This window comes from Lampetra fluviatilis, chromosome 24 (genome assembly GCF_964198595.1).
Source record: "Lampetra fluviatilis chromosome 24, kcLamFluv1.1, whole genome shotgun sequence".
Taxonomy (NCBI): domain Eukaryota; kingdom Metazoa; phylum Chordata; class Hyperoartia; order Petromyzontiformes; family Petromyzontidae; genus Lampetra; species Lampetra fluviatilis.
In genome coordinates this window covers 10878429-10897636 of record NC_136298.1, presented here as the reverse complement: position 1 = coordinate 10897636, position 19208 = coordinate 10878429, and the positions used below count along the sequence as shown (strand labels likewise).

Here is a 19208-nt window from a genome sequence, read left to right as displayed (position 1 = left end):
TCTGTGACAATGGCAAGGAAGGCAATTCGTTGCACGCAAAAATGGCAACGCCGAACCATGAGATTTGATTACATGGACAGCCCCAGAATTGAAGCCGAAGCTGCCTCGGGGCAGAACGCCGCCGTGATGATGGTGGGTCATGGGGCAGCGGTAATCCGAGATGTCTGAAAGTGATGAAAGTGATGGCGTGGGCTTTCCAGGGGACATCCAATTTTGTTGCCTGCCATGTCAAAACATGAGGACATTTACATTCAGGACCCTCACGTCCAGCAGTGCATCACCATGTGTCGAAAGACCAGGGAGATGGCTTTATAGAATTAATTCTGAACTCAGGTCACCATGCTTTTTTATCCACACCCTTTGTCTCATATAGCGTTGTATCACATGTCAATTATATATAACACTGTAACTAATTTATTTTTTGTTCCTGGGTAATAAGTGTTATTTTCTAATTGCTTATGCATCAAAAGTACAGAAAATGGCTATTATTCCCCAGTACAGTGATATTTTTAAATGTACCTATTTTCAATGAGAAAACGTGCGCATTTGTGTCTTTCCTTCACGTAAAGTCCTGGTCACAAAAGTAAAGTTTGAGGGGAATAATAGCTATTTACTATACGTTTGAGGCATAAGCAATTAGAAAATAACACTTATTACCCAGGAACAAAAATCATGTTACATAGTATTATAATTGTTTAATCCTTACAACAGGGATAAGCCAAATTTAGTGGGGGGTTTTACACGTGTGTGTGCAGTGTTTAGTAACCAAGCCGTGATCATAAACTCACTTGCCCTCGACACCCTGGTTTAATCACAGCAAAGATTCGTGTCTGTATCTTGGATCTCGGCAGTGCCGGCGGGGTAATCTGAACCTCCTGGGTTTCGTAGATAAAGGGTCAGCGATTTAAAAGCGTGTGATCCTTCTCAGAAATCCGCAAGCAATTCGTTTTAAAAAAAGGTGAATGCAGTCGAAGGCAAATTGTAGTGCACATTTGCACAGCCCCCGAGAGTCAGCCTTTGCTTCCATTCAATTATGTCTCAACGAACACTGCAAACAACCACTTGTTGCAGTCTGTTTGCCTTCATTAGGTCTTTTGTCAGACACTCCTGGTAGGCAAGCCAAACTGGAGAGCTGGGGCCAAACAATGCCTCAACACTGTGCAAGCTGTGCACTGTGAGCTGTCAGAATATTTGCTTGACCCGGTTGTGTATGTGGCAAGTGCTCGTGGCAGGAGGTGAAGGCATCTGTCGTGTGGTCGAGATGTTAAATGCCACGGGGGACATTCGCTTGTGCCCGGGAAGTATTATTCGACGATTCACCGATTCACTCGGCATGTGGTGTAGTTTTGAAATGTTTCCAATATATGGGACTTTGGAGCTTGTCAAGTGACCTAGAGGTCAGAGCAGTGAGCCAACACCGCTTGTTTTAATCTGGGTTTCAGCCAGCTATGATTAGTGAGTCGATGGTCTCACTATGATGATAATGACTGCAAAAAAAATATCACGTTGCATTTGGGATTTTACTTAATTCGCCAAAAATACAGTTCTGAGAATTAAAAAAAAATTGGTTTGACTGCCATCCAATAAATATTTCTTGATACAGGGCAGCGCCCCCTAGTGTGCATCGGATGTCACTTGACGGGATATCAGAAGTGGCTGTGTGATATATCTTTCTGCGGGCTATCCTTTAACGTGGGGTTGATTAACTGCACTGTGATGGTACAGAGCAGACATTTTGTTTCACGCCAAGATGCCAAAAACACATTTGTAATAAAGTTGTGGGAAAATACGACATAACAAGTATCTGGAAATATAATTCCTGCTTCAATCTGGTTTGCAAGTCATTATTTTTACAACTTAATGTTTTTTAACTGGGAATATATCTCATTTGGATGAAAGGTAATTTTCTAAAGTAGTCCATCTCGTGGTTTAATGTCTTTTGGCCTTGACATTGGTCTCACACAGCGGGATGGTCTACGGGGCCCAGTGAAGAGCCGGTGGTGTTCCTGCTCGGCTGGGCCGGCTGCCGGGACAAGCACTTGGCCAAGTACAGCAGCATTTACCAGCAGCAGGTCTGTCCAGAGTGGCTGGGCACCATCACAGAGCCCAGCAGATTCCTGGCCAGGCCCTCTGAACGCATACACAAGCCAGACGGTGAAAGTGATCACAACAACTTTAAGTGTAACTATGAACCATCGATACAAATGAATTATTATCTTTATACTCATACATCCAGGTGGGAGTGGTGACTTATGTAATGAACAAAACCACACACATGACGAAGACAATGAAAAACCACTGCAGTACAAATTGGACAATTCATGTGATCACCATGCCCGGGGGGTGGTGGTGGGGGGGGGGGTAATTTAACTGTTGCATCATTAAGTGATTAATGCCGACGATGCTTTTCATGCGGCATGCCAGGGCTGCATCACGGTCCGCTACACGGCAGCGCTGCGCGACGTGTTCCTGAGCGACCCGCTGGGTGGCGAGCGCCTGCGTGTGGTGGCGTGCCAGCTGCTGGAGCTGCTGGCCGACTACGGCGTGGAGGGGCAGCCCGTGCTCATACACGTGTTCAGCAACGGCGGCGCGATGCTCTACCGCCGACTAGCTCAGGAGATAGTGGCGCGGGGCCAGACGGTGCAAGTGGTGGGCGCCGTCTTCGATAGCGCGCCCAGCGATCGCCACGTGAGGGGCCTCACGCGTGCGCTCAACGCCATTCTCAAGACGAGGACCAACACGGCGATGCGCCTCCTCGCGCTGCTCCTCTACACGATCATTGTGCTCTTCCTGAAGGTGCCGATGGGAGAGGCAGGGCATCACAGACGTGCGCCGGTGTCCTCGAAATATGGGGCTCGTTTAGCGGTGGGGTGCTCCTGTATACTTAAAATATGAAAGCAATATAAAATAAAAGGTAACATAACATTACTTAAAGTATGAAAAAAAATCACAAGCCAATACTTGAATGCGCAATTCGTATATCCACACGTTGCCAGGACACACATTAACCTTGCACTGGGAGCACAATCACGGACATGCGTATTTGAAGAACGATTGCTACCAAATATAGGAAAGCACAAGATACAAATGCTATTAGTGAAAGAATTGCATACAGAACGATCATACTTATATTTATTAATTGCAAGGCGTTTTGTCATTTCGTAACGTCGCTCCGGTCCCGTCACTCTTAACTCGCAGTTCTTCGCCATCCCGCTGGGACTCGTCAAGTCGACCTACAAGGTGCTGACGCGTGGCCGCTGGCGCTGGCCGGAGCTCTACTTGTACTCGCAGGCCGACAGCATCGTGCCGTGGCGCGACGTGTGCCGAATCGCCGAGGAGCGGCGCACCACGGGCGTGCGTGTGCGCTGCCACGATTTCGTAACGTCCAAGCACGTGTCGCACTTCCGCGCGTTCCCCGAGGAGTACACCGCTCGCTGCGTGGCGTTCTTGCGTGAGTGTCTGCCGGGCGACATGGTGGAGGAAGAGGATGAGGAGGAAGCGAGCGAAGCTTCGACGAAGGCCGAGGACTCGGACGGACGTGGGGAAGAGGCTGCTGATCCCATCGACGAGGGTGGTGCCAGGCAGAGGAAAGGGGCCGTTTGGCTCGCAAAGGAGGAAAGGCCTTCGTTCTCCTAGCCCATTGGGATGGAGAATGTGGTGTAGAAGCTTGTGTCGGCGTTTTTCTCTGAGTGTTGAGATCGTTTCCTGAAAAACGGTTAAATATTCATGCATATCGGGTAGCTGGGCTGTAAACACTCATCACAGCAAATTGTGGCAAGGCAGCATTTTATTTGATGACATTTACACGAGAACAAGGAGATCGTAGACATCTGTCAGAATGTATCTGTAATCGCAGCAGGCTTAAGTAGGCAACAATGACTCCCTGCCGACGCCTTGCCTCATTGTTGGCTACTGAAATCATCTGCAATTGTAGATAAATTGTCGACCGATGGGTGATTGCACTGTTTTTGCTTATTTAATAAAATGCTGGCATGCCCCAATGTGTTCTGATGAGTATTAAATTATTGATTTTAATAAAAGTTATAATTTTACATAAATCCTAAAACTTGATTGGGTACTGTCAAACTAACAGTTGTGTTTTAAACTGTTTGCTGCGTAATTGCATTTTTTTTTTATAATAGGTTAGATTTTTAATAACTGGTAACACTTTGCAAATGTGGATCTATTCGTGTGTAACAATAATTGCTGTGCAATGATGTGTTATTGATGTCTGATGTGTGATTTTGCTTGCTTTTGATGTAAATTTTACAAATTTTGCAACGTTTTGACAAACAAATCTTGAGTTCGATTTTAAAATTCAGCTCTAAAAATAACTGTGAGATGTGGACAAATACATTGGCCCAGGAAAATTGCTTTATCTTTCCTGGCCCCATCACAGCTGTCATGCCTTCACGGTGACCATGCTTTTCATTGCGGATTTTCTGTATATATGGTACTCCAATAAAAAAATAAATTATAATGCATAGCAAACACCGTACGTAATTTCTAAAATGTATTTTTTTTTAACTAAAGGCGTTTGTAACGGAATATCTTGTGTCAATGTTAAGCCATGAACACGGTTCCGTGTGGCCACATTGCAGTAAAATGTTGTACACCAAGCTTTGCCAGCAGGCGGCACGGCAGAGCAGCTAATGTGTGCACGGTGCATCAACGCAGTTTTTTAAAATTCCTATTCGGGGCAAAGCGCCATTTATTAGAGTTCACAAAGGCGCCACTGGCCACACGCGAGCCACTGTGGCGGAATGGGTTATCGACCGCTGTGTTGACCCATTTTTTGATGGAGAGCGCGCGTAGTCACCGACTTTGCCACTCACGTGTCCAATCGGACCGAGTAAACGAGAGGGAGGGAATGGGCGTGCGTGGCTTTGTGGGACACGGAGCAAGGACGTGGGAACATGGGGGGTTGGGGGACAAGGGGCTTTGGGGGACATGGGAATGTTGGGGCCATAAGAGACATGGGCACATGCGGGCACATGCCGTGAAGATGCGAAACTATGGGCGTGGATATTTGGGGACACGGGACCAAGAAAATGGGGGACACGGGGATGTAGCATCACAGGTACACAAACAGGGATGTAGGACTTTTGAAAATAGGACAATGAAAACATCAGACATGGCAATACAGATGGGGGGTGGGGGGGAACCTGTCAGCACCTGCATTGCCTTGCCACCCACAAGTGTATTGATGTTACCGAGCACGATACACTGCACTAGACAATGAGTGCACGTGTACCGACTTATTCAGTTCGCTGGGTGCGCTGATTCTCCCCTGTGCACGTGCGAATCCTGTCCAAAGCTGTTCATCTCGCAGGAGCCGCGTGCACACGGCTTTCTGAACCGGGGTGCAACTCGGCCACCGGGAAACTGAGCATTTGCTGAAATAGATGTAGTTTTTGTACACCACATCATTGCCTTAAGACAGCAATAATATATAGTAGGGTAATGATTTTGCGTAATGGCTCTTCTTCAGAGTATCGAGTGAAGGCAGAGAGATCGACTTGACCGACGTTTGGAGAGGAGGAATTTGCAGGCAAAAAGAAAGAGACCAGAAATACGACACACGAGCCTTGAGGTCTCTACCCACGAAATCTTTGCGGATTTGTTGTTTTTCTTCTTATGCGGCGTGAGCAACATATGTGTGGTGAGTTCTTTATGCATGCGTGTGCATCACTGCCAAAGCATACCATTGACATTTGATTTGATTTGCTGATTAAAGCTGGTCATGGAGTTGGGCCATTACACGCATGGCCCAACAAAAAGACAATTAAACCCGATTGTAAAAAACTCGACTGTGCCACCCTTGGTCTTGTGACCTGTGGAGCAACAGGTTGGGTGGCGTTGCTCCGGTTCACTGCTCGACGTTTTCCGAACCAGGCCTTCTTTGGTCTTGCTCTGTTTCTTTCATGCGGCGATCGCTCCCCTGAATGAAGTTCCGTTTCCTGGAGGCTGCTCCCGCTGCTGCTGCTGATGATGATGACACGGCCATACCATTGCAGTTTCCTCTTGTTGGCGGTGTTAGGGAAGACGCTCTTGCGTTACAGCTATAATCGAGTTAATCGTCTGCTGTATATATTCATTCAATTTAATTTCCAGGTAAGAGATGCTCGTATGAAACAGGTACAAAAAAAAAACAGACAATGTACATTTTCAAATTAAACGTGAAATGTCGGTAAGACGTATATTAATAATAATGAGTTACGGTTGAGAATCACGTGCGTTCACACTGTCCGGGCAATGAGTCCAATGGCTCACGAAAACCTAACGGGGAGAGAATGTATATTCATATTCTTAGGTTTTTTCGGTAAAGTCACGTAGGTAAAACATTAAAATTAATAAAAGTAAAATAAAATAAAAATCACGAGGTTTCGGAGGCAACACAAGCTTCCGTCTTCAGGTGGAACCGTCACAGCCACGACAGCTGTATCAAGTAAATGATAGATTACAAGAGCTACCACTCCGTATATATAATGGTTGGAGAGGGGAAGGGCCAAGTACGGCACACTTTTTATTAATATGGTAAAAAGTGTGCCGTACTCGGCCCTTCCCCTCTCCAACCATTATATATACGGAGTGGTAGCTCTTGTAATCTCTCATTTACTTGATACAGCTGTCGTGGCTGTGACGGTTCCACCTGAAGACGGAAGCTTGTGTTGCCTCCGAAACGTCGTGATTTTTATTTTATTTTACTTTTATTAATTTTAATGTTTTACTTACGTGACTTTACCGAAAAAACCTAAGAACATGAATCCTTGCAGTCACGAAAGCTTCAAATCTAGAGATAATGTATCTTTTCTCGAGAGGGGATCGTGCTCGAACTAAATTACGGTGTGGACCGACGAGCCGGTGAGCGAGCGCACGCGGCCTTGACTCGACAGCAGACAGACAAACTGCATGACCTGCGTGGGTACATCAAAGCTGATAGATGTGAGAAAGGTTAGAAATGTATCACTGATAAAAATAAATTTACCGAATTGGAGCCCAGCTGCACTTTGATGCAAGTGTCGCTGATGTTCATTCTTCTCCAGACTGTGATATTTAAATTTATGAGAGCACTAGTTTTAAGTAATTTTACATTACGACAAATGCAGAGATTAATTCTAGAGATTAAGGCTGTGATGACAAACCTTTATCTGAACATTCATAATTGAATTATTGGCCTACCTAGCGTATCAGGGAATGCCTTCCTGTTTGAGTTATATTTAATTCAGATTGTTTTACTCTTTAATCTGGAAGGGTTCCCTTTTGCCTTACAATTGGTTGAAGTGAAACCACTTGTGAAGGAATGTATCATGTTCCGCACATGATAATGGATATTCTAAGCCTTTCCCCCCCCTCATTTGAATGTTCTTGCGAAATTGATTGAAAAAGTTATGGCAACTTATTTTCACGATCACTTTTGTTGAAATGGGTTATGAGGATGGTTTCTGCCTGGCTGTCACCCAGGTCACAGTCCTGAGGCTGCCTGATTCAGAGTCGGGTAATGATCTCCGGCTTTTGCTGGTAATGAATAATAGTCCATTTCATCGTTTCTTGATCTGTCTGCTGCGTTTGATATCGTGAGCTATGGGATCTAATTAGACTGCACAGGCATCACTGCAGAGTGGTTTTATTCTTATTTAGTACACCAACGCCGATGTCTTTTTGGGTCAGTTCATCTGAGACGCGACTTACTCGTTGGTTGCAGCTCTTCAGTGCCCATACGCTTCCCCTTGGATCAATTTACAACACGTATCACTTTGAATTCCACTGTTATGCAGATTATCTACTCAAATGTACGTTTTTCTTTTATTAAATTGGAGTTGGCGGTATCTACCATATCGCAATGCTCGAGTGAAAGTTATTCATGGGCGGCTGTAAATTATCCAAAAATAAATGCTAATAAGACTTAGTGGGATTCAGACACAGTTTATCCAAATCCCTCGAAAATGAAATCTCCTTTGAAGGTAATCTTACTGACTCCATCAAGCACTGCGAACAACTCGAAAATGACACTGAATTCAGAACTGTGTTCATTGACCCACATTAGCTCTGTTATATGTCAAATAAATGTATAATTTGAAGAACAGTGCCAAATTGTGGTCTATTCTAGCTGATATTCTGAGATGTCGGCTCATCCTTTTTAGTTTTTTCTCGGTTGAGATGTACGGAAGGCTTTGTTCGCTGGACATCCTGATTCTAAAGTCACTGGGTCAAAACACAGCAAGCAGAGTGATCACTCAGCACACGGTGCTCACAACACATTACCGCGGATCTTAAATCACTGCACTGGCATCCCGTTTAATTGAGACGCGATTATTATACATTTCTGACACTTATGGAGGCCCTTCGTGATTCTGGACCTTCATATTTACATAAACTGTTGACACCTTGTGCTCCAAGTTGCACATTTGAGATCAGTGACTGCTGAAACTGTGTTGGTTCCAGTAAGTCATGTAAATACAGGAAGCAGTTGAGGGACTCATATTCTTAGGTTTTTTCCGTAAAGTCACGTAGGTAAAACATTCAAATTAATAAAAGTAAAATAGAATAAAAAATCACGAAAGCTTAAAATCTACAGTTGAGGGACCTTGGTTGTTATGCTATCGAATCAGAAAAACTGGCAAATTTAAATCACTTTAAATACATTTTTTAAACCAAATTAGTTTCAGCCTGGCTTATTTTTTTCGCTGGATTTCATTTGCCAAATGGCTCTTTGATGAGTCTGCCCACACGTGAAGGATGCTGCAGAGAAGCCATCCATTGTGTAGCGTACCCAGAGCCCGCAAGCTTTGACACGGCCACCTTATGACAGAATGGGTCTCTCTCATCAAGCGGCCCATGACCGTCGCTCCACCACTTTCACTAATTGGCTGACGTCACCACCACCCCCCACTCGCTCACTATCCGAGCGTTGAATTTATGACGCTAGCACGACGACGTCAATCCGGAGAGGAAATACAAAAAAAAACATTCCCCGCGGCGGCTGTGATTTTAGACTGAAGATCAAAACTATTATGGGTGAAGGATCACACCAAGCATGATGCTTCTCCCGACGTATTTTCGTCTCCGGACATTGCGGCCGCGGTCTCTCCATGATCGGCTGTCGGCGGTGATGCCCGTGGTTCGAACGGATCTCGACCCGACACGGCAGGCCACAGAGATCGCCGCAGCCGCCCGGTCTGTCTGCACATTGCACAGAGATTACTCGCGAGGACTGATCAATGATGTGACACCGAGCTCAGCAAGGGGGGGGGGGGGGGGCACGACGCCTTGACCCCGTAACAGATTGCTGGGCTGATTTAGGGGACAAATTGAGTCACTGCGATATAAAACAAAAACATCGAATTATGGTACTGTTGTATGATTCCAAACGCGACGTGTTTTCTACCACGAACGAATTCATAACATGCGTGTGTAAAGATGTGTGTGCGAGTGTAGCACAATGACCCCCACCTCCTCGTGGAGCCAAGTGATAACGAGACTGTGGTTTGTGCCACACGGGAAAGGTGAACATTAGTTGGCGGACTTGCCAGAACCCTGACGAGGTGGTGATGGTGGTGGTGGTGGTAATGAAGATACGATGACGGAGATGAGATGTTGGTTAACATGGTGGTTGTTGTTGTTTGACTTGCATCCCACTGGGATTTTTGCACACAGTGTTGGTGTACGGTGATTTTTCTGCAATATTTTGCTGTCTTTTCTTGAATTTTCTGTTTGCACTTAGTCACTTTAAGATGTTATCTTGTTCGTGTTTTTGTTTTTTTGTTTGTTGCGGTTGCACCCGATTCAAGAGCCGAATGGCTCACAGGGCTATACCTAATAAATGAAACTTGAAACATGACCAGGTGGCGATGGTCCTGATGGGTCGATATTGAATCTGACGAGGTGAGGATGACCGTGAGTGATGAGTTAACGATGAACACGAAGAGGTGGTGGTGACAACAATGACGTGGTGATGAACGTGACGAGGTGGTATTGACACTGATGGAGCGGGGAACCTCGTCGTATTCGTCGTGAACCTGGCGAGGAGGAGAGGAGACGATGGTGAACTCAGCCACGCGGCGACAGCGGCGGAAGTGAATCTGATGAGCCGAGGAGCAGTGCGGTTTCTCTCCCGCGGCCCTAAATCAGCCGTGAGCGGCCAGGGCGACCCCCGAGATAACCTCGGCCCCGTTAGGCCGTCACTGTCTGCGGCTGACACTTTAATTAAGGGCCAACGGCGCAGTGGCGCTGCCGGCTTGGGTTCGGCCGGGGTGCGGTGAGCGGTGGCCACGCTCCACAGCGGACCCCAGGGTATGGTGAATCGAGGTCGACCTCCCCGGGCCCCGCGCTTTGGGGGGAGGGGGGAGCCCCCGCTCTTCGATACTTTTGGTTTAGTTTGAAGACGTCGGTGGGGGAGGGGGGGGCTCACACAGCGTGATTTGTGTAACGTGTGTTGTCCTTCCCCCGCACCTCCGCTGAGCACGCTTGGCTACGTACGGTGTGAAAGACAACGGTACGTATGGTACATGCATACTCCCCATGGACGGCCGTGGGCGCGCCGGCGGCTTCAGATAGGTAACGTCGCTCGGCCGAGCCCCCGACGATGCGAGGACAGGGAACTGAGACACCAAGTTGGGGGTTGGGGGGGGGCGACCACGTGATACATATATACATTATACACACGCACTGTATATAGTTGTCGTGGTTGCTAAGCACAGGCCTAAAGGTCAAAATCACCAAGCGGCCAAACACGGCAATGTTGATTTATTTATCTTTGATTCACGCGTGTTTACCCAGGAAAGCCTCAATGAGCCGTAATTTTTTTTTCTCGTGCAAGCGGGCGTGATCCAAATCAAGTAATGTCCGGGTATTTTTTTTAATCATTGGTATGTTTGGACAATCTCGGTTACATTGCAAGTGGGTTGTTTTCTTGTTGTGCTGTGGAAGCAACCAGGAGATCCCAGGTGCAACCCACGCAGAGCATGTGGAGAACATCAATAAACGCCGCACAGAAAGGCGCCCGTGTGCCCGGAGTTGAACCCAGGTGCTACTGACTGTGAGGCACAAGCGTCACCACTCCGCCACCCTGCCGCCCAAATTGAAGGCGCAAGGTGTCATGTGTGCGGAGAGGGCCCATACCAACCACGCTACGACACCGCTGCTCGGAGGTTCGGTCTCAGCACCTGTTGCAGGAACTGTCAGACGGAAGCGATGGTGAGGTGTGGTCGCATTACCTGGTGTTGGCCCCTCGGCTCACCTCTTTAACTTGTCGTCGAATTTGTCCGTGAAAATCTGATTGGGTGCCAGGGCATGATTTGGGACGGTCCTGCTGCTTTGGCACGTTTGACCAAATTCCACGTTCTGGTTTTTTGGCACGTGAGAGGAATCCAGAGTGCCCGGGTAAAGAAACTCCCGTGCATGCGGGCGGGATAGCACACGTATTTCCATACACACGCGTGTGCACAAACCCACGTTCTGGAAGTACAAACTGCAATCTTTGATCCCCGAGTTTAAGGCCATCTTCAACCACCCATTCAAGAAGCTTGTTGGGCTGGCTCGAGATCGCACGGACCCTGGAGACCCCCACTTCTACAGACGATCTTTGAACGATAGCGAGAGGGGCATAGCCCCTACATCCCTGCCTCTCTGTCCCAGCTCTGCGCGGCTCTGGGAGGGATGCAGTGGAATCAATGGGAAGTCGTAAACGCGCCCCGCATCCCATTCACTTGGCTCCACGGAGCCGATGGCTTTATCAGAATCACGAGGAGTTGTGTGATGAGGATTTACAGGAAATCGCCATCGCGCTGAGGCCTGACGTTGCCGCCCTCCATCCCAGAGCCAGAGGACTTTGTTTTTTGTACCGCAAGTGCAAACCGTGACCGCTTCACACATCACGTGCAGCGGATGGGGGGGGGGCTAGGACATGGACGCTCCTCTCGCCGCCTGATGGTTCACCGCGCTGGTCATGACAGACCACTGAGAGCTGGCACTGCCGAGATCCTGGATTGGAATCCGGGTTTCAGATGCTCTCGATTCGGCTGGGTTCTCAAGTGTATAGAGTTTCATCGTCTTAGTCCAGTTTCCAAAGGCTGTTAAAAAAATCAAGTTGAAAATAACGCTTCTGGGTTGTTTTGTGTGCCTATTCTGTCTCTGAGGATGCTCACGTTCGCTTGACGCCGGACGCCTTTAAACGAATGCATGTGAGAATGTGTGGATGAGCGGCAATCGAAGGAACCTCAGAAGTAGTTTCGGGACGTCATCCTCACACGAGACGACGTTTGCACCGCTTAACGCAAAGAGTCTCGAGTGGAAACGGCTCCGTCTTGACGTGGCCCCCCACAGCGTCAACACCTTCGTGGGTCGTGACGCACGGCCGATTGTTTACGTCTCTCATCTTGCGCGTCGCGACAATGCGAACGTCACCGGTGTGGGGAGAGGGAGAGAAGTGAGGTTGGCTCAGCGGGTAAGGCAGGGTGGGGACCACGGGAAGAAGTCGTGGTCGCAATGCGGGATGCGTGCAGTCTCTATGCTGTTGCCTGCTTGACGCGGTCAGCACGTGTGGCATTCAACGCCGGATAGCTTGCAATATCGCCCTCACTGTCTGCAATGTATCACGTGTAAGTCACCACTGCCTACCTCTCCCCTCTCATCTCGCTCTGCTCCACGCCGCACGAACGCTCCTACCTGTCGCTTCCCATCTCTCCCTCTCTCACTTCCCTCCGCGCACTCTCTCCTATGCCATCTCCTCTCGTTTCGCGATGCTCTTTCCCACGTTCTCTGAAACCTCTCCCCGCTCACCTCCCTCCGCTCACATTCACATACTCTGCACTCCAGCAGCCAAGGCCTTCAATTGAAGGACACGGTCAACCTTCGCCCAGTGAGAGGTCAATGCTTCTTCATGCGACCTCCGTTGCCTGTAATGTCCGTCCCCTGAGAATCCGTGCGTCTGAATCTCTGACCTTGCTCAAGCCGAAGCTCAAGACCCTTATCGTCTCCTCTGCCTGCCTGCCTTTTCTCTTTTTAACAGAAGCAGGTAAATAAATAAATACATCGTCCCTACAATATAAACGACAGCGCCACAATAGTGGCCCAATAGAATGTGTGACCAGAGGTTTAATGGAAAACGCTATTTTTAAACTCTACAAGCAGCCCACACGCCCTGTGGACGTGACCGTCTGTCCATCCCTCCAGCCAGCAAAACCTTGTTTAGAACATATGATGCAGTTACGATGGGGGGTGCGGGGGGTGGGAGGCGTGACGTCAGCGCGCACGAACTCGGCTCATCGATGAAGGTGACGTCATGGCACAGATGTGCGCGGTGACGTCACCACCGCGCACGTTTGTCTACAGCCCTTTAAACCACCCCATTGTGCGCCTGTTACAAGTTCATATTCTTTGTTACAAGTTCATCATCTGCGCGGGCCTCCTTGTTCGCTGTGATGCCCTTCTGCTGCCACCGTTGCTGTGCCTTGCCTCCAGGTGCAGTCCGATTGATTGCTGGTTGCAAACTCTGCTGTCTTCCACGATTGCCTTTACTCGGTGCTGCGAACCTCATGAATGGGTGACCGGATGGCGCTTGGCAATGAATATTCTTAATGGAGGGGGTGGGGGTAGTGCCTGAGCTTGAAATCGTACATCTAATGCAGCCGTTATATCGTATTCGTTGCATTAAACGGATTGAGGTGCCTTAAATGAACCTGGCCACTTGCTTAAACTCGAGTGGCCCTGTCAGCGGCAATATAATGAAGGTCTCGCGTCCGTTACCTCCCACCGCGATGGGTTACGATGTCCGAGATGCCTCCTCCACAGGTTTTCCTGGAGGGACGCAGCGATGCATAGCATTATGAAGGGACCCGTGGGGCTGGGGCCAACTGGTAGAAAAACAGGAGAAAGGGAAATAACCCTTCACAATAGTTACCTCGTCATTATAAATAGCGCATCCCCCTCCACAACCACCTCCTCTCCCCCCATCTCCCCGACCTTCCCTCCTCACCCCTTCCCCCATGCCCCTTGCCCCCCCCCCCTCCCTCGAGCTTCCGTGCCCCGCCAATACAAACAGTCGTGCGTTGTTTATTTATCCACAGTTGGCCACTTGGAAGCATCGATGTTTGTTTTAAGGTCACGAATCGTGCATCGGAGAGCGTGTGTAAGAATCGATATTGCTCAATTCTTGTAAATTCGATTTAACGGGATCAACGTTATCACTGGAGGCATTACGATCCACCACAATGTGTGTGAGAGAGAGAGAGTAAAAAAAGTAAAGAACAATAATTACTCGTTGGTTCTTTCGGTAAAATCACGTAGGTATAAAATAACATTTAAAAACTAAAATCACGACGTTTCAGGTGGGATAATGCTTTCCCACCTGATGACGGACGCTTGCGTTGCGCCCGAAACGTCGTGATTTATTTTATTTTCTACCTCCGTGATGATTTTACCGAAAGCACCTAAGAGCATGGATTCCTGCAGTCACGAAAACTTCAAATCGAGATAGAAAAAAAATAGTTTGCTCTTGAATCGTGATTCCCGAGTCGTGATAATCCCTCGAATTTCCAGGGTGGTGAATTGTCCAACCTTTGCAGGTTGCGCTCTCAGCAGTGGGACGACGAAGGCCCCTCGTGAAATTGTCCTCGTGGAGCATTCGTAGACATTCTGCCACAACAACCACCGTCACTACGGCTGCCCCCCCCACCCCCGCACGCCACACTTTGCTCACACGACAGGACAGCGGCGTGGTGAGGCTGTCCCATCTTATTTCTCTAGGCCCATGGCTCGGCAAGCAACATAACAATAAGAGACATTTTTTGTTTTCGAAATCGGTAAACAAACATTAAAAAAACCCCACCTCAATATTTCAAGAGGGCGCAATGCACGTGGTCGTGAATAATTAACGGTCACGAAGCAGTCCCTTGAAAGAACCACGCGCGGCTCTGCAACCGCAGGGTGCCGAGCCCTGTCCCATGCAATGGGGGATCAGCTCTGCGATAATCAGACCGGACTATCTCGAGATACACTGGCCAGCAGCTCATTAAACGCCCCACGATGCTCAGCCATAAATCAATATCTGAGTTAATAGCCCGTCCGCGTTTTTGTTAAGCCACTCCGAGTGGAAAGGTCTCCCTCCCCCGCCACACGCTGTATCGGTTCGTGGGGGGGGGGGGCTGTTTTTGACCATACTTCACCAGGCTGGTCAGTGTGGGTCGGTGAAGGAGAAGGGAGGGCGTGGGAAGGCGCGTCTAGTAAGAGCTCAAATATCACTCAGGTCGAGTGTGAGCCGTGGCCGGGAATCGAACTCGGACGTTGCTGAGTCAATGGCGCAGTGCGGTGCGAATCACTGGCCTCTGTTCCGGCCCCTAACCTACAACAAGAGGAGGACAGAAAATCCGGAGCACGTTACTACTTCCCTCGCTGAACACTCCCTGCCAAACATACAGTGAGGCTCACGTCGTCTCTCGCAGAAAAAAAAACCCACCCCGCCACAACTCCAAGGCAAACACCTCGTGCCGAGAATATAAATTAAGGCAAATGCTGTAAAATATGAAGGCGTGTATGCACTGTAACCTCTATTACAAGCCATTATCTCCCTGGCGGTGCCGTCTTATAGCAAAATTGTGCGCAATAAGATACGGATCCTTCGCAGCAACGAGCGCTAGAATTCGATCGAATGGCAGCAGCGGCAGCAGCAGCAGCATCAGCAGCGGGGTTGATGTTACGATCAGCGAAGTCGCACGCGTGAGAGACAATTCGGTGCAATGCAATTTTGTGATTGATGGACCGTCAGAGTGACATCGCGTCTCAGTGCGCTGTAGCAACAAGCCGCGGGACGAGGTGCATCGTGAGGAACACACACGGGCCCACGTGTGCCATTGTTGGTCCGATAATTACGAGAAGATTCGTTGCTCTGCAAAGGCAGATTACAGACGGCTGTCGTTTTCACACTCTTCTCACAATGATGTACTCGGAACACGAAAAGTAATCCAATGCCAGGTTAATTTGTTTAAGGTTTTTTTATATATTCCCTAGGATTTATATAATTATGTTGAAATAATTCCATTCATAGGAGCACGCGTTTAAAAGAGAAATTTTAATTGCAATGTGGTCAGTCTTTTGTATGCGTTACTCTCGCCTCGTCTGTGTCGCTGCTTATTGTACGTCATCCGAACTTCTTGCGTCGTTTCAATCCAATTGAATGTTAAATTTCGATTTAAAGTTTTCGTGACTGCAGGGATTCATCTTCTTGGTTTTTTTCGGTAAAGTCACGTAGAATGGAAATAATAAAATAATAAAAATAAAACATAATAAAATAATACTTCTCACGACGTTTCGGCCACAACGCAAGCAGCCGTCCTCAGGTGAAGAACATTCAGACGCTGCCTTCTCGACAGACCTGTTCTTCACCTGAGGACGGCTGCTTGCGTTGTGGCCGAAACGTCGTGAGAAGTATTATTTTATTATGTTTTATTATTTTATTATTTTATTATTTCCCTTCTACGTGACTTTACCGAAAGAACCAAGAAGACAATTGAATGTTGTTACACGGAAAATCCCCTCGTAGCCAGCTACCCAGCTAGCTTCGGTGGCAACGTGCCGGGGCAGCCGCTGACAACAGCGTCGTTGTTGGGGTGGAGAGGAGCCCAGCCAGCAGTCAGCAGCCAGCCATGAGACTCGAGGCACAGATTCGTTGTAATCGTAGTATGATTTTCTTTAGAGACTTGCAATGACCACGCATTTGCGCGGGATACACGACCGGGGTATAAGGTGGGGGGCGAGGGGGTGAGAGGGTGGGGGGCGATGCGATGACCCCTCCGCTCAGATGTGCGCGGTGATGACACCTCTGGGATCTATTCTGCCCGCGCCGCCAACCAGACAGCGACATTTCGTTTGACTATCTTTGTAATATACTGCAGTAGGAAAGAGAGTCAAAGAGAGAAGAAAACGGAAGGTCTTGAGTCTGAACTCAAACAGGGGCCGGGAGTCGACAACGCGGATGGTTGAGGGACGAGAGCTGTTGACCATGAGGACAGCAGAGAAGATTGAGTAACCTCGCTCTGAGCAAAGGTTGACTGGCGAATTTAACAAAAAGCATTGGTTGCTGGAGCGGAGAATGTGGCAGGGAGCAGAGTGAGATGTGAGAGGTAGAAAAGATGCGTGGAGGGGAGTAGAGTGAGATGAGAGAGGCAGAGGAGTGCGTGGAGGGGAGTAGAGTGAGATGTGAGAGGTAGGAGAGTGCGTGGAGGGGAGTAGAGTGAGATGAGAGGGGAGAGGTAGGAAAGTGCGTGTAGGGGAGTAGAGTGAGATGTGAGTGGTATGAGAGTGCGTGGAGGGGAGTAGAGTGAGATGTGAGAGGTAGGAGAGTGCGTGGAGGGGAGTAGAGTGAGATGAGAGGTAGGAGAGTGCGTGGAGGGGAGTAGAGTGAGATTTGAGAGGCAGGAGAGTACGTGGAGGGGAGTAGAGTGAAATTAGACGGGAGAGGTATGAGAGTGCGTGGAGGGGAATAGAGTGAGATTATAGGGGAGAGGGAAGGGAGTGCTTTGAGGGAGTAGAGTGAAATGAGAGGGTAGCGGTTAGGGAATGCGTTGAGGGGAATGGAGTGAAATGAGAGGGGAAAACTAGGTTGGGGCCAGTTCATGGAGGATCTTAATAATGTGGAGTCCAGTCTTGAAATTGATTCGGAATTGGATCGGGAGCCGGTGGATGAATGGGAGGAGTATTGGGTGAGGTGATGCGGTTCCCTTTACGGATATGGGCGGGAAGTATGACACGGAATTGTGGATCATCTGAGTTGAGTTTCCGCGTTTGAGTGTTCATCAGCTGCCGAACCAGGATTTTAAATCGAAATGTTCCGATGGCGAGGCACACTCTCACAACAGTGCCACAACGCTCTTCGTAAAAGAAACAAACAAAAAACTGCTCAATGCCGAATTTCCCTCCAGATCTTGATGGAGACGGCCTTTGATCCGGCCTGTATCTCACTCAGGGCCCAGTTATTGAATCAGAGCATGAACGCTGGCGGCGGTTGCGGGCCGTGTTCGCGATCTCCCCGCGAGATTCCTGGCTCCCGTGCAATGTTTGTGCGCCCAAACAGGCAAGGATCGATGGCACGGAGTTACCGCAGCAACGCCAAACATTCATCAACTGACATTTAGTCCGCCCGTAATTACCCATCGAGAAGCAACAATAGAGACGGCGTGGGTTTCCAAACAGTCTCGTTCAGGCGAAATTGTGACTGTGCCTCCGTCACCCGGCGTGTCTGTCTGCCCATCTGCCTGTGTCAGTCAGTCGAGCATGCCTACACGCTCGTCTGCCTAGCTGCCTGTCTCTCTGTCTCTCTGTTTGACCGCCCGCCTGCCTGCCTGCCTGTGTGTCTGCTCGCATTGCCTGCCGGCATGTCTGTGACACACGTGAGAGCGAGCGAGTGAGCACAAGGGGGAGCGGGCATGTCTGTTCAACAGAGGGGGGCAGGTTGACCCTGAGGAGCGAGGGGGTTGAGAGGGTCAGGGGACGGAAGGGCCCAAGGGGAGTGAGAGGAGGGCGAGGGGAGGAGGCTGGGGGGTGGGGGGGGCTCCCCCGGGGCGGGGGGGGGGCTCTGTGGCTTACCCCGGGGCGGGGGGGGGGGCTCGGGGGGGGGGGGGGGCTCGAGGGGGGGGGGCTCCCCCACGACACCTGGTTATCATGTGCACGTGTATCCATAGCAACGGGCAGTAACCATCCCCAATGAGGCCCACCCAGGCGCTGGAGGACGAGGGGACCCGCAGGGCCCACGGGGACACGGCCCCAAGACAACGAACACGTTGTAACAACAACAACGGACTCCATGGGACACTGACAGTGACGTCGGCGCTTGTGCCAGGCTGGGTGCATCTCGAGGCCCGGTGTGTTATTGTGGACTGTACCCGATGCGGGAAACGTCGGCTGTTATTTTTTTTATTTGACCCTTTTAAGGCCACAGCGTTAGTGACGAATGTGTTGAGTTTATTTGTTTCTGTTTTACGAATTGATTTCAATCTACAACGAATGTACGCGCGTGTATTTACGGTCGCGTGACATCTATCACACGGGCGCAGAATCCGCCTTTTGCACGGACGTGCAAGCGGATGGATGTTTTCTGGCACTAAAAACCTCACACTCGATACATAATTCAAGAAGTGTGGAAATGAAGGAATTTAAGAAAATTCAAATTGTGCTCGGGGAGCGATTACAAAAAAAATATTTAAATGATAAAAATA

General features: G+C 49.0%; 1 protein-coding gene across 1 annotated transcript in view; it reads left to right on the top strand.

Annotated features, from left to right (window-relative positions):
* TMEM53 (transmembrane protein 53) overlaps positions 1-4595 on the top strand; it is a 5189-nt gene extending 594 nt beyond the window's left edge. The window contains exons 2-4 of the mRNA XM_078867874.1: positions 1966-2072; positions 2425-2796; positions 3199-4595. Of these exons, the coding sequence (XP_078724000.1) occupies positions 1966-2072; positions 2425-2796; positions 3199-3636 (917 nt within the window). The 3' untranslated portion in view covers positions 3637-4595. The remainder of the gene's footprint in view (positions 1-1965; positions 2073-2424; positions 2797-3198) is intronic.
* Positions 4596-19208: the final 14613 nt, after the last annotated feature.